This window comes from Rana temporaria, chromosome 2 (genome assembly GCF_905171775.1).
Source record: "Rana temporaria chromosome 2, aRanTem1.1, whole genome shotgun sequence".
NCBI classification, from domain to species: Eukaryota; Metazoa; Chordata; class Amphibia; order Anura; family Ranidae; genus Rana; species Rana temporaria.
Genome location: NC_053490.1, coordinates 519,348,300 through 519,364,788, shown reverse-complemented (window position 1 = coordinate 519,364,788; position 16,489 = coordinate 519,348,300). Strand labels below are relative to the sequence as shown.

Genomic DNA, 16,489 nt, shown 5'->3' with positions numbered 1-16,489 from the left:
ACTACTATTGAGGTAATACTCTCTAGTTTTATACATATTTACTAGACTTTATCCATACTTATTTAGTGCATAGATATTTACTCTGTCTATGTCCATTTAAATACAAGATATTTACTTTACTTTATTTTAAAAAATGTCTATAAATATACATGGATACTTCCTTAATCTGCTGTATTATTATTATTCTTTCTTTTCTTTTCATACTTTTATTCTTAATTCCTTAGGAGAGAATTAGATACAACGTACAAATACCTGTATCTCTTCCTCCTCAATTGTGGTGAACCCCCTCTATACATCTCATTGTCCGCACCTGCTAAAATCAAGTGGATCTGGTCTCCACTGATTGAAAGTGCAGCAGTCAATACCTCCTGTCCGCATCAGGTTCGCCTTCGTTATTTTCTTAGCAGCTTGTTCTGCCAGGTTCTTTGAGCTTTTTTAAACATAAATTGGTAAGCGCACTATATTCTCTTATATATTTTTTGTACATGTGTTGAACACTCATTTACAAAGTCTAAAGATATTACATTGACCATACCTGTATTAATGATGAATTTTTATGTCATACACAGACCATTTCATGTAAATAAGGAACAGAAGTATCATGCAAGCCCTGATGAAGCACATCTAGTGCGAAACTAGTTGGCAATATCGCATCTACTTTTCTTCTAATTATAACTCTCATTTCCTTTTTTGTATAAATCATGTAAATTTGGTCGTGATCATGTATTTTTCACTTTGCTAATTTATTTTATGAAATGTGAAACCTTATATCTATATAAATAAATTATTTTTGATATCTAAAAACCTTGTGTTTTGTGCGCCTACCTTCGATACTAAGAGCAGCACACCTCACGTAAAAATCCCTATATTTGGAGAGGAGATTTCTTTCCTCCCCTTATATAAGCTAACCTTTTTATTGTTTATAATTTTGATGGGATTGTGAGTGACTGCTGCTCAAGAGGAAGTCATTCATTCACCTACATACTTGTTTCTCTAGTAATGGCGGCGATCTGCGATTTTTATTGGGACTGCGACATTATGGCGGACACATCGGACACTTTTGACAAATTTTTGGCACCATTCACATTTATACTGCTATCAGTGCTATAAATATGCACTGATTACTGTATAAATGTGACTGGCATTTAAGGGGTTAACAATAGGGGGTGAGGAAGGGGTTAAATGTGTGCCCTGCATAGTGTTTCTAACTGTGGGGGAAGGGGACTGACTGGGGGAGGTGACCGATCTGTGTCCCTATGTACAAGGGACACAGCATTGGTCTCCTCTCTCCCTGACAGGACGTGGATCTGTGTGTTTACACACACAGATCCACGTCCTTGTCTTTGTAACCGCCGATCGCGGGTGCCTGGTGGACATTGCGGCCGTCAGGCACGCGCATCAGCATCCCGGTGATGCGGCGCGCGCGCTGCCAGCGGCGCTCGCACGCCCCCCAGTGGCCCGGAGGAGCAGAGGCCGTAAAAAGATGGCGACCATACTGCGGCCGTATATAGAGTAGTAGGGCCGTCAGGAAGTGGTTAAGGGGGCAAATCCTTCCGGTCCTTAAGTGGTTAAGCATTCTATGTGGATGGGAATACATAACAAACATAGAGTGGGGGTTTCCCAAATTTAGATGCAAAGCTAAAAATACAGGGCCAGATTCACGTAGAATCGCCCTACGCTGCGGCGGCGTAACGTATTACATTTACGTTACACCGCCGCAAGTTTACAGCGTAAGTGCCTGATTCACAAAGTACTTGCCTGTAAACTTGCGGCGGCGTAGCGTAAATCCGCCCGGTGCAAACCCGCCTAATTCAAATGGGGCGGGGACCATTTAAATTAGGCGCGTTCCCACGCCGAACGTACTGCGCATGCTCCGTCCCTAAAATTTCCCGACGTGCATTGCGCTAAATGACGTCGCAAGGACGTCATTGGTTTCGACGTTAACGTAAATGGCGTCCAGCACCATTCACGGACGACTTACGCAAACGACGTGAAATTTTTAATTTCGACGCGGGAACGACGGCCATACTTAACATTGGCTAGACCACCTAGAGGGCAGGTTTAGTTTTACGCGGCGTAACTCTACGGAAACAACGTAAATTTACAGCGACGGGCAAAGCAGACGTTCGTGAATCAGCGTAACTAGTCATTTGCATATTCTACGCCGACCGCAATGGAATCGCCACCTAGCGGCCGGCCTAGAATTGCAGCCTAAGATCCGACGGTGTAAGTCACTTACACCTGTCGGATCTTAGGGCTATCTATGCGTAACCTGATTCTATGAATCAGGCGCATAGTTACGACAATCGTATCTCTTTTGTGAATCTGGCCCACAATTTGTTAACTTGTCACTAGGTGGCAGTCCACTGTGGACTATATGTAGAGGGCAGAGGAAATGGCTTTTAGAAGTCGGCTGGGCTGACCATGGACTGGACGGTAAGACGAGCTGTGTGTGTTTCCTCTGATTGTCTATATTTTATTAATGCATTTGTTCTTATTTTTGAAAATGACATTTTTATAAAGAGCAGATGACAACGGTCCTGTGCTTACACTGAGATCGTACTGCTGGTATTTACCGGGGAGAGTCGGTACAATCACTGGTAGAGATTATTTACCATTTACGCATCTGTGACTTTGCAACAGAGTTTAGTGTGAGCGTCTTTGTGTTTTTTATTTTGTTTATTTTTTTTGTGGTTGAACTGGATGGACTTGTGTCTTTTTTTAACCTGACTACCTATGTAACTATGGGCCAGATTCACGTACAGCGGGCGCAACTTAACTTTTCCGATTTAAGTTACACCGCCGCAAATTTCCCAAGTTAGTGCCCGATCCACAAAGCACTTACCTGGAAATTTGCGGCGGTGTATCCTAAATCAGTCCGGCGCAAGGCGGGCCAATTCAAATGGGGCGAGTACCATTTAAATTAGGCGCGCTCCCGCGCCGGAGTTACTGCGCATGCTCCCGACGCTATTTTCCCGACGTGCTTTGCGCGAAGTTACGTTGCGCCAAGGTTTTGAGAATCGCGACGGGTAAAAAAGACATGCGGCGGGAAGAATAAAAAATTTAAAAAAAATTTGACAGCGACGCGTGAAAGACGGGTATACTTTTACATGGTGTACTAACTTTACACTTTGTAAAAGGTACCCTATCTTTGCGACGGCAAACTAACACTTGCGGCGACTTCACGAAGGGAAAAAGTTTCGTGGATCTCCGTAAGTGCTAATTTGCATACCCGACGCTGGTTTACGACGAGAAATGCCCCCAGCGGCGGTCGCGGTACTGCATCCTAAGATCCGACAGTGTAAAACGATTACACCTGCCGGATCTTAGGGATATCTATGCGTAACTGATTCTATGAATCAGTCGCATAGATAGAAACAGGGATACGACGGCGTATCAGCAGATACGCCGTCGTAACCCTTTTGTGAATCTGGCCCTATGTCTCCAGGATTTATTAATTTAGTTCGCCATTCAATTCGATTTTTCCGAGGTTTGAAATCTGCTGCACTCCAATAACCCATTAATCCGCATTCCAGCATTTTCACCATCAAAATTTGTTATTTTGTGACTTCTACATTTTTATTACATTTGAGATTTTAAGATGTAATTCCTCTCCTGGTGGAATTTAGTGGAAAAATAATATTGAGTGAATCTAAAAAATTTCAAAATATGAAATATGTCCTGTTTTTTTTGGGGGGGGGGGGGGTGAAATGAAGATTAATATTAAATAACAGTCAGTACTGAGGGGTAAGTGGCTTTATTGTGTAATTTTTACCTAGTTTGATGCCCCGAGACCCAGGCAAGAATTTCAAGTACATGGATTTCCATGCTGCAATAGAATCTATATAATATAATAATATAAATGTTATATCTATCTATATAATAGATGTTATCTATATCTACATAATATAGATGCTATATCTAGCTACCGTATATACTCGAGTATAAGCCGAGTTTTTCAGTAAATTTTTTTGTGCTGAAAATGCCCCCCTCGGCTTATACTCGAGTCACCTTTTTGCACCTGATCTCCCGGACTTTGGGGACCCCGGTACCAGCCTTCTTGGCACACATTTAGCCTCACTCTTCCTCTACCAGTGTGTAAAGTTTGCTGTCTGGGGGACCTACGGCCGGGGAGTACCTATTTTTTAAATTTGGGCACCCCTTCCATAGACTCCTATGTTAAACGGTAATTTCTCCGGTAACTTTGGGGACCCGGTACCAGCCGGCCATAGATCCTCTGGACGCGAAACTTGGCACACATGTAGCCCCAGTTCTCCTCTACAAGTGTGTTCTGTCTGGGGGACCTACGGCTGGGAAGCACCGATTTTTCAAATTTGGGCACCCCTTCCATCGACTCCCATGTTAAACATAAGTCTAGTCATGGGCACAGGGAGGCATGGGCACAGTGAGGCATGGACACAGTGGTGCCTCTTGCTTAGGTGTTGCAGCCTCTGGGGTCTTTCACAAAGGTGTTTATATGTAATGACAGATCACGTGACACTTAGATTGCACACAGGTGGACATCATTTCACTAATTATGTGACTTCTGAAGGTAATTGGTTGCACCAGAGCTTTTTATAGGCTTCATAACAAAGGGGGTGAATACATACGCACATGCCAATTATCAGTTTTTCATTTCTGAAAAATAGTTTTATGTCTATATTTTTCTAATTTTGCTTCACCAACTTAGACTATTGTGTTTTGATCCATCACATATTAAACAGATTAAAAAAAAAAACATTGAACAAGTCTGTAATGTAACAAAATAGGTAATAAGCAAGGCACTGTAGACTTCTCCATGCTAAACAGTGTGGAATCTAATAGGACGCAGTCGCTGTGTGAACAACATTTTCTACCCGGCTCCTTCGATTTTTTTTTTAGTTGAGGTCTGTTAAGCCGCATAGTGCTGACAGGTCTACCCATGGTTTGAAATTTGAACCAGCTTTAGGACTACAGAACACTTCCTCTGTCCCTAATGGCACGGCAGTGTTCTGTAGTCCACAGTGAGCTGGGGATAATATAACCTATACCAGTGCAGAAGAGCAGGAAAGAAAAGGAAGTTATCAGCTCGCAACATTTCTGGAAGGATCAACGGGTATCACAAAGATATAACATATCACTTTCAATGGTATATTAAACAGAACAAAAGGGAGCATAAGATGAAAAGCTCATTATTAAAGCGGATTTCCTGCCGGAAAAAAAAAATATTAAAAGCCAGCAGCTACAAATACTGCAGCTACTGACTTTTAATATTAGGACACTTACCTGTCCTGGAGTCCAGCGCCGTCCGCAGCAGAGGACGAGCGATCGCTCGTCTCTCTGCTGCCCCCCCGCCATCCTCAGTGAGGGAACCAGGAAGTGAAGCGCTCCGGCTTCACTGCCCAATTCTCTACAGCACATGTGCGAGTCGCGCAGCGTCGTCCTCACTGGTCCCAGGAGTGTTTCCCAGAACACAACGGGCGGGGGCGGGAAGTGACGCACTACCCGCAAAATACCCGCAGAGAGGACTCCCGCAAGTGGGTGCAAATACCTGTCTTTGAGAGGTATCTGCACCCCCCTCCCCCTGAAAGGTGTCAAATGTGACAACGGAGGGGAGAGGGTTCCGATGAGCGGAAGTTGCACTTTAGGGTGGAGCTCGGCTTTAAGGTTTACATACACTTTAAAGTAATTCTAAAGGCTCCAGGATTCGTACAAGGTAAAAAAAAATCTTCTGCTACTGTCAATCACAGCCAGTGAGCCAATGAGGAGAAAGCAGGGGCCCGAGCCGCTGCTCTGTGTGTCCATTCACACACAGAACACGGCTCAGGGACGAGCCTGCTTGGGTGCCCCCATAGCAAGCTGCTTGCTATGGGGGCAGCTGGCAGGAGCTACAGGCAGGGGGACCTGAGAAGAGGAGGATTGGGGCTACTCTGTGCAAAACCATTACACAGAGCGGGTAAGTATGACATAAACTAAAAAAAAAACGAAAAGAAAGAAAACATCTCTCTTTAATATCACAGGCAGCGAGTTCTGCAGAGCAAGAATTTACAAGATCATAGCTCAGAGTATCCAAATTACAATTATTGTCAAATGAAATTTTTGGATTTATTGTTATGCTGCTGTTACATTGCTCTGTAAAGTGCCAGAAAGAAAGTTTATGGAGCATTTGTATAAATTATTATTATTATTTTATAAATAATAAATAAACACCAACCAACACCTTATTATTTTTATTAACCACTTGCTTACTGGGCACATATACCCCCTTCTGCCCAGGTGAAATTTCAGCTTCCGGCACTGCGTCGCTTTAACTGACAATTGCGCGGTCGTGCGACGTGGCTCCCAAACAAAATTGATGTCCTTTTTTCCCCACAAATAGAGCTTTCTTTTGGTGTTATTTGATCACCACTGCGGTTTTAATTTTTTGCGCTATAAACAAAAAAAGAGCGTAAATTTTGAAAAAAAATTCAATATTTTTTACTTGTTGCTATAATAAATAACCCAATTTTTTTTTCTCAGTCTAGGCCGATACGTATTATTCTACATATCTTTGGTAAAAAAAACAAAAAAAACGCAATAAGCGACTGGTTTGCGCAAAAGTTATAGCACCTACAAAATAGGGGACAGAATTATTATTTTTTATTATTTTTTTTTTACTAGTAATGGCGGCGATCTGCGATTTTTATTGGGACTGCGACATTATGGCGGACACATCGGACACTTTTGACACATTTTTGGCACCATTCACATTTATACTGTGATCAGTGCTATAAATATGCACTAATTACTGTATAAATGTGACTGGCAGGGAAGGGGTTAACACTAGGGGGTGAGGGAGGGGTTAAATGTGTACCCTGCATAGTGTTTCTAACTGTGGGGGAAGGGGACTGACTGGGGGATACTCTGTTTACACACACAGATCCACGTCCTTGTCTCTGTAACCAGCGATCGCGGGTGCCTGGCGGACATCGCGGCCGCCAGGCACGCGCATCGGCATCTCAGTGATGCTGCGGGCACGCTCGCCCCCCCCCAGTGGCTGGAGGCCGTTGCCCATATATAGACGGTCTCCTAGAGATTAAGAACCACACTTAAGAACCACACACGTCAGGAAGTGGTTAAACAACCAATACATTATTATTAGTATTATTATTAGTATTATGTAAATAACAGATCAACAACAACAACAACCAATAAATTATTATTACATATTTACATAGTAGGTGAGGTTGGAAAAAGACACAAGTCCAACCTATGTGTGTGATTATATGTCAGTATTACATTGTATATCCCCGTATGTTGTGGTCGTTCAGGTGCTTATCTAATAGTTTCTTGAAATTATCGATGCTCCCCACTGAGACCACCACTTGTGGAAGGGAATTCCACATCCTTGAATGAATGAATGAATAACTTGTATAGCGCTACAAACGCGAACTAAATCGCCTCAAGGCGCTTTTGCAGCCAGTGTCCGCCTTGCCGCTCTTACATTAAAGAACCCTCTACGTAGTTTAAGGTGAAACCTCTTTACTTTTAACCGCTTAAGCCCCGGACCAAAATGCAGCTAAAGGCCCAGGCCAGGTTTTGCGATTCAGCACTGCGTCGCTTTAACAGACAATTGCGCGGTCGTGCGACGTGTCCCCAAACTAAATTGACGTCCTTTTTTTCCCTACAAATAGATCTTTCTTTTGGTGGTATTTGATCACCTCTGCGGTTTTTATTTTTTGCGCTATAACGAAAAATAGAGCGACAGTTTTGAAAAAAATGCAATATTTTTTACTTTTTTCTATAATAAATATCCCCCAAAAATATATAAAAAAAATGTTTTTTTTCCTCAGTTTAGGCCGATACGTATTCTTCTACATATTTTTGGTAAAAAAAAATCGCAATAAGCGTTTATTGATTGGTTTGCGCAAAAGTTATAGCGTTTACAAAATAGGGGGTATTTTTATGTCATTTTTATTATATTTTTTTTACTAGTAATGGCAGCGATCAGCGATCCGATCGGACCCCCGTCTAGGCAGGGACGTACATGTACGCCCATCTGCCTGTACGTGCCATTCTGTGGACGTACATGTACATGCGGTGGTCGTTAAGTGGTTAAGGACCACCCACTGTATATATACAGTACGTCGGCAGAATGGCACGGACAGGCAGGTCCCTGTACGTGGCCCTTTAAATGCCCTCCGACGGTGCGCTTGCGACCCTGCCGCCTTCCCTGTGAGTCGGACCGCGGGTCCCGCAGACTCGATCCCCACGGGTTTTCCCGCAATCGTCATACGGAGGTATAGAGCGGGGAGATGCTTGTGTAAACAAACATCTCCCCGCTCCGACTAGTGACAATGACACTGATCTTGGCTCCGTGTACTCGGAGCGGAGATCAGTGTCATGTGACACAGAGCCCATCCCCCCTACAGTAAGAAACACTATGCAGGGAACACTTAACCCCTACAGCGCCACCTAGTGGTTAACCCCTTCACTGCCTGTGTCATTTTCACAGTAACCAATGCATTTTTATAGCGCTGTTCGCTGTGAAAATGACAATGGTCCCAAAAATGTGTCAAAGGTGTCCAATGTGTCCGCTATAATGTCGCAGTCACGAAAAAAAATCGCTGATCGCCGCCATTACTAGTAAAAAAATAATAATAAAAATGCCATAAAACTATCCCATATTTTGTAAATGCTATAACTTTTGCGCAAACCAATCAATATACGCTTATTTTTTTTTGTTACCAAAAATATGTAGAAGAATACATATCGGTCTAAACTGAAGAAAAAAAAACTTTTTATATTTTTGGGGGATATTTATTACAGCAAAAAGAAAAAAATATTGCATTTTTTTCAAAATTGTCGCCTCTATTTTTGTTCATAGCGCAAAAAAATAAAAACCACAGAGGTGATCAAATACCACCAAAAGAAACATCTATTTGTGGGAAAAAAAAGGATTTCAATTTTGTTTGGGAGCCACATCGCACGACCGCGCAATTGTCAGTTAAAGCGACGCAATGCCGAATCGCAAAAAGTGGCCTGGTCTTTGGGCAGCCAAATGGTGTGGGGCAGACGTGCAGTGGTCGCCACAGGGTATAACAGTGGGAAACAGAGAAGGGGTCATACATGGACGCCGTGCCCCAGTATGTAGCTAAGTAGTGTTGATACTATACGATTTTATGGAATTGTGTATACAATGGGCCAGATTTACAAAAGGGATACTCCGTCGTATCTCTGTTTCTATCTATGCGACTGATTCATAGAATCAGTTACGCATAGATATCCATAAGATCCGACAGGTGTAATTGTTTTACACTGTCGGATCTGTCGCTGGGGGGAGTTCGCGTCGTAAACCAGCGTCGGGTATGCAAATTAGGAGTTACGGTGATCCACAATGGATTTTCGCGTTCGCTACGTCGCCGCTAGTCTAGTTTCCCGTCGCAAAGTTAGTCGTCGTTTTGGGTGCCCTAACTTTAGTCAGCAATCGTATTGCTGTCTAAAGTATGGCCGTCGTTCCCGCGTCGAAATTAAAAATTTAACGTCGTTTGCGTAACACATCCGGGAATACGGAAGTACGCTACGCGCGTCGCCATTAGAAAAAATGACGTCACGGCGCGCAAAGCACGATGGGAATTGCGAAACTGAGCATGCGCAGTAGGTCCGGCGCGGGAGCGCGCCTAATTTAAATGGCACACGCCCATTTGAATTGGCCCGCCTTGCGCCGGAGGCCGCCGGCGTAGTTTTCATCGCAAGTGCTTTGTGAATCAGGCACTTGCAGTGAAAACTTGTGGCGGTGTAACGTATCTAGGATACGTTACGCCGCCGCGATTCTACGTGAATCTGGCCCAATGTTCTTTATATGTGTTTTCTACTAATAAATATTTATAGTTTTTTACACTAATTACCTGTACCGCCAAAAGTCCACTTTATTAGACCAGATTAATTTCCGTTTTTTGCTATCGTTTTTTTAACCATCAGAAAATTTTAAAACGGGTCACCGATGGGGAAAAAAAAACGATGGAGCCCACACACGATCGGGTTGTCCGATGAAAACGGTCCATCAGACGAACCGATCATGTGTACAGGGCATTACTCACATCTGGAAGGTTGCTGAGCTCCCTAATGGGATATCAGATAACCTGGCATGGAAACCTGTAGGGAATATGAGTTTCCCCGCACAGAGTGAGGTCGCTCTCGATGCTCGGTGGGGTGATCCGGAGAATTCTACGCACTGCGGTCTCAGGATTTCGGTGTGTTCACAAAAGGAGGTTAAAGAGCCCCAAAAGATAGGAAAAAGGTGTCAGCAGAGGCGCCCAAATGTGAAGGAGAAGCTAAGGAATGTATTTTTCATTGATTTGACTTTATTGCTCACATATAGTGAGTATAGTATAAATAGTATAAAGCACCGTACAACGCATTTCATGGCACTACACTGGCCACTTCTTTAGGTTGGTGCATAAAACACTTTAACCAGCTGTGATCTGTTTCTCGTTTGTCTGTGCTGTCTTTTGGGACACTTTAACCTAATAAAATTATTATTATTATTATTAACAACAACAACCAATAAATTATTATTATTAACAACTGCAACAACCAAAAAATGATTATTATTATTATTATATACATAATAAATAAACGCAAGCAATTTATTATTATTATTATTATTATTATTATTATTATTATTATTATTAATAATGACAAAACTACATTTATATTATTATTAAAGGGGTTGTAAAGGTAAAAGTTTTTTTACCTTAATGCATCCTATGCATTAAGGTAAAAAAACATCTGACAGCACCGCCCCCCCCCCCCCCGAGCCCCCGTTTCACTTACCTGACCGTTCGAAAGTCTCGGGTCCGTGCTTGTCATCTTGCTCGGTGCCCAGCCTGGCCGTTGATTGGCTAGGCTGGGCGGATTGATAGCAGCGCAGCCATTGGCTGGCGCTGCTGTCAATCACAGCGGATGACGCGTCGCGCCGGGGGGCGGGGCCGAGTGATACAGTCGGAGGCTATGGCCGCTGCTGTATCACGGGAGCGCGCTCGCAAAAGCTTTCCACCATGCGAGGGAGCTTGCATGAATGTGGAAAGCTTTTGCGAGGAGGAGCAGAGACAGCCGCCTAGGGACCCCAGAAGACACGGATCCGGGTCACTCTGTGCAAAACGATCTGCACAGTGGAGGTAAGTATAACATGTTTGTTATTTAAAAAAAAAATTTTTTTGGACTTTAGTGTTCCTTTAATAACAATGGTGCCAGCAGAGGCACCCAAATGTGAAGGAGACCTCTTACAATAAATTATTATTGTTAAACAACAACAACCAATAAATTATTATGTGTATTATTACTATTATTAACAATGGCAACAACCAATAATTTTTTATTATTATTATTATTATATAAATAATAAATAACAGCAATCAATAAATTATTTTTATTAATAATAATAATAATATTATTATTATTATTAACCACAACCAATACATTTGTATTATTATTATTATTATTATTATTATATATTAATACCCAAATGTGAAATAGAAGCTGAGGAATTAATTCTTCATTGATTTGACTTTTATTGCCCACAGAATAGTATAAAGCACCGTACAACGAGCTTTGTGGCACTACACTGGCCACTTTTTCAGGTTGCTGCATAAAACACTTTAAACAGCTGTGATTTGTCTCTCGTGCTGTCTGTGCTGTCTTTTGGGGCTCTTTAACCTCTTACAACTTATTATTATTATTAATAACAACAACAACAACCAATAAATTATTATTATTAACAACAACAACAACCAATAAATATTTGTATTAATATTATTATTAACAATGGCACATAATGATACACAATACATTATTATTATTATTATTATTATTATTATTATTATTATTATTATTATTAACAACAATATCCAATAAATTATTATTACTAACAATAACACTAATAATAAACAATAAATTATTATTATTATTTACAGCAACCAATAAATCATTATTAACAACAATAATAATAATAATAATAATAATAATAATAATAATAAACAATATATTATTATTAACAATACCTACAGAACTGAACACAATTAATACGGCTGGTATAATAATAGCCATACCTCTGATTTCCTACAATATTGTAGGATATTCCTGTAAGGGATGTATATAGTAAAATAAATATCCTCGTATATCATTTCTGAACACAATATAACACGTGACGGAGCCGTAGAGAAGTCAGGGAACTCGCTTACAATGACCTGTTTCCTGCAGGAAATTCATTAACTATTAACAGCTGGAGTAAACCATCGGCCTCCATTGACTATTTTGTCTACTATATGATACAAAATAAATGTATGAGATATTTTCTACCCTTACTAAAGGAAGTCTCTCACCAAGAACACACCACACCTCACTGCTTACGTTAATTCAAGTTTTAGCATAAAGTGGAGGTTCACCTGAAAAGTTATTTAACATTAGATTGAGGCTCATTTTGTGAAGGGGAATCGGGTGTTTTTTTTTAAATCGAAGCAGTACTTACCGTTTTAGAGAGCGATCTTCTCCGCCGCTTCCGGGTATGGGTCTTCGGGAGCGCGCGTTCCTATTTGATTCACAGTCTTCCGACAGGCTTCCGACGGTCGCATCTATCGCGTCACGATTTTCCGAAAGTAGACGAACGTCGGTGCGCAGGCGCCGTATAGAGCTGCACCGACGTTCGGCTTCTTTCGGCTACTCGTGACACGATGTATGCGACCGTCGGAAGCCTGTCAATCATATAGGAACGCCCAGTCCCGAAGACCCATACCCGGAAGCGGCGGAGAAGATCGCTCTCTAAAATGGTAAGTACGGCTTTGATTTTAAAAAAACTACCCGATTCCCCTTCACAAAATGAGCCTCAATCTAAGGGTAAAAAATGTTTTTCGGGTGAACTCCCGGTTTAAAGAGCAACTGCAGTCTGCTTACATAATATGTAATAAAAACATTGGGCCAGATTCTCGTAGATAGGCGTAAAACTATGCGGCCGTTACGCGGCCGCAAGTTTTAAGGGCAAGTGCTTGATTCACAAAGCACTTGCCTGTAAAGTTGCGGCGGCGTAGCGTAAATTCTCCGGCGCAAGCCCGCCTAATTCAAATGATCCAGGTAGGGGGCGTGGATCATTTAAATTAGGCGCGTTCCCACGCCGATCGTACAGCGCATTCGCCGTCCCTAAAATTTCCCGACGTGCATTGCGCTAAATGATGTCGCATGGATGTCATTGGTTTCGACGTTAACGTAAATGGCGTCCAGTGCCATTCACGGACGACTTACGCAAACGACGTACTTTTTTAAATTTCGACGCGGGAACGACGGCCATACTTAACGTTGGTTGGCCCTCACATAGCAGGGGCAACTTTACACGTTGCAAAAGCTACGGAAACGTCGTAAATTCTCTGCGTCGACCGCGCGTACGTTCGGGAATATCGCGTAAATAGCTAATTTGCATAGACGACGGGGAAAACGATGTCGGCGACACCTAGCGGCGGAAAAAAAAATTGCATCTAAGATCTGACAGCGTAAGAGCCTTACGCCTGTCAGATCTAATGGATATCTATGCGTAACTGATTCTAAGAATCAGTCGCATAGATACGCCGGGCCAGATTAGGACTTACGACGGCGCAAATGGCGTTGCGCCGTCGTAAGCCTTTTAAGAATCTGGCCCAATGTTTCCATTCTGAAGCTATCCTCCAACCACTTTGCATATTATTTTATATACACTGTGATTCTGTACTTGCCAAATATGCTGCAGAAATCTCCCTCCACTGAGTCTGGCTGCAGCCATTTTAACTGTGGGCAACTGAAGCTGCTGCCTGTTCACTTCCTGGATTTACACAGAAGCACACCTACAGCTCTGCAGCTCTCATTAGTCCTCTTATGACTCACCCTTCCTGGCAAATTCTCATGAGAGAGAGAGAGAGAGCTGTGCATGATGTCATAAGCCTAGGAAAATGACCAGACAAGTAACAGGAAGTGGGCTGTATAAGGGATTTACTGGCAGAAATAAAATGTTTTACTATCCAAAGTTAAAACAACAACAAGGGCAGAAGATTTAATAGATGGGAAGTTGGAAAAATAACTGTAGGTCCGTTTTAACTGCTTGCCGACCAGCTCACGCAGATATACTGCATTAGGTTGGCAGCGGTGCTCGAATCGCCATACCTGTACGGCGGCTGGCGCAGTTGTGGGCGAGTGTCCGCCGCCCGAGGCGGGCTCTCGCTCGAGCTGCACAATCGTGCACGTGGGTCGGGTGGACCCGATGCCCCCCGGCGAACCACGATCGTTGTACAGAACGGGGCTCTGCCTTTGTAAACAAGGCGGATCCCTGTTCTGACAGGGGACATGACAGAGTTTTCAGCGTAAGTGCTTGATTCACAAAGCACTTGCCTGTAAACTTGCGGCGGCGTAGCGTAAAGCCGTCCGGCGCAAGCCCGCCTAATTCAAATGGAGCGGGGACCATTTAAATTAGGCGCGTTCCAGCGCCGAACGTACTGCACATGCGCGTCCCTAAAATTTCCCGACGTGCATTGCGCTAAATGACGTCGCAAGGACGTCATTGGTTTCGACATTAACATAAATGGCGTCCAGCGCCATTCACGGACGACTTACGCAAACGACGTGAAATTTCAAATTTCGACGCTGGAACGACGGCCATACTTAACATTGGCTAGACCACCTCTAGGCAACCTTAACTTTACGACGCGTATCGCTACGGAAACTACGTAAATTTACAGCGACGGGCAAAGCGGACGTTCGTGAATTGGCGTAACGAGTCATTTGCATATTCTACACCGACCGCAATGAAATCGCCACCTAGCGGCCGGCCTAGAATTGCAGCCTAAGATCCGAAGGCGTACGAAGCCGTAAGCCTGTTGGATCTTAGCCAAATGCCGTCGTATCTTTGTTTGTGAATTACAAATTAAGATACGACGCGGCAAATTTGAAAGTACGCCGGAGTATCAGCAGATACTCCGGCGTACTTTTTCTGTGAGTCTGGCCCTATAACTTTTGCACAAACCAATCAATATACACTTATTGCGATTTTTTTTTTTTTAAGAGGGATGGGGACTTGGATGTAAGGGTGGATTAGTTAGTTATTATTTCGAATTTTCGGATTTTCTTTCTTATTTTTGGATTTTCTTTTGATTTTTAGGATTTTGCGATGGAAACACGCAACAAACTTGCCTTTCCCGTACCACATTCCAGTGTGAACTGGCCCCCGGGGACATTATTAGTGACATTTTAGGAACAAACGCATGACAGCACTCCCTTTTACTAAAACTGTAACAAATTACTTTTTGCATTTTGAAGTCGTGTGAAAATCAGAGCTTTATCTATTTTGAGGAAATGAAAGGAAATCACAAGATTATTTTTAAGATTTCATTTCTTTATTTACTTTTTTTTTTGCTGATCTAATTCTTTTTTTTTTTTTAAAGAGAAGCAAAACACAGATCATATCAAAGCAGAGAGGTTGGGAAATTTAGTAACATGCAGAAAATTTTTCTGATGGTAATAGAGTAAAATTGGCTTGTGATTCTTTAGTTTCTGAAAATTTGTAAAAATGTTTATTAACCACTCTGGAAGATTTACCCCCCCCCCCCTTCATGACCAGGCTGTTTTTTTGAGAAATACGGCACTGCATTGCTTTTTTCTGACAATTGCGTAGACATGCGACGTTGTACACAAATACAAGTTATGTCCTTTTTTTTCCCCCCCACAAATAGAGCTTTTTTTGGTGGTATTTGATCACCTCTGCGTTTTTTTTTTTTTTGCGCTATAAACAAAAAAATACCAACAATTATAAAAAAAAAAAATTTTTTTTTACTTTCTGCTATAAATCATATCCAATATTTAAAAAAAAAAAAGAATCACTTTTATTTATAAATTTACATCAATATGTATTCTGCTACATATTTTTGGTTAAAAAATCCCAATAAGCGTATATATTGATTGGTTTGCGCAAAACTTATAGGGCCAGATTCACGTAGAATCGCCCTACGCTGTGGCGGCGTAACGTATTACATTTACGCTACACCACCACAAGTTTTCAGCGTAAGTGCTTGTTTCGCAAAACACTTGCCTGTAAACTTGCGGCGGCGTAGCGTAAATCCGCCCGGCGCAAGCCCACATAATTCAAATGGGGCGGGGACCAAATTAAATTAGGTGCGTTCCCACGCCGAACGTACTGCGCATGCTCCGTTCCTAAAATTTCCCGACGTGCATTGCGCTAAATGACGTCGCAAGGACGTCATTGGTTTCGACGTTAACGTAAATGGCGTCCAGAGCCATTCACGGACGACTTACGCAAACGACGTGAAATTTCAAATTTTGACGCGGGAACGACGGCCATACTTAACATTGGCTAGACCACCTAGAGGGCAGCTTTAGTTTTACGCGGTGTATCGCTACGGAAACTACGTAAATTTACAGTAAGTCACTTACACCTGTCGGATCTTAGGGCTATCTATGTGTAACCTGATTCTATGAATCAGCCGCATAGATACGACAA

At 42.4% G+C, this 16,489-nt stretch overlaps 1 protein-coding gene across 1 annotated transcript in view; it reads left to right on the top strand.

Moving 5' to 3' along the window:
• The first annotated feature begins 2,385 nt into the window (after positions 1–2,385).
• LOC120928709 (OX-2 membrane glycoprotein-like) overlaps positions 2,386–16,489 on the top strand; it is a 42,161-nt gene continuing 28,057 nt past the window's right edge. The window contains exon 1 of the mRNA XM_040339702.1: positions 2,386–2,436. Within this exon, the coding sequence (XP_040195636.1) occupies positions 2,425–2,436 (12 nt within the window). The 5' untranslated portion in view covers positions 2,386–2,424. The remainder of the gene's footprint in view (positions 2,437–16,489) is intronic.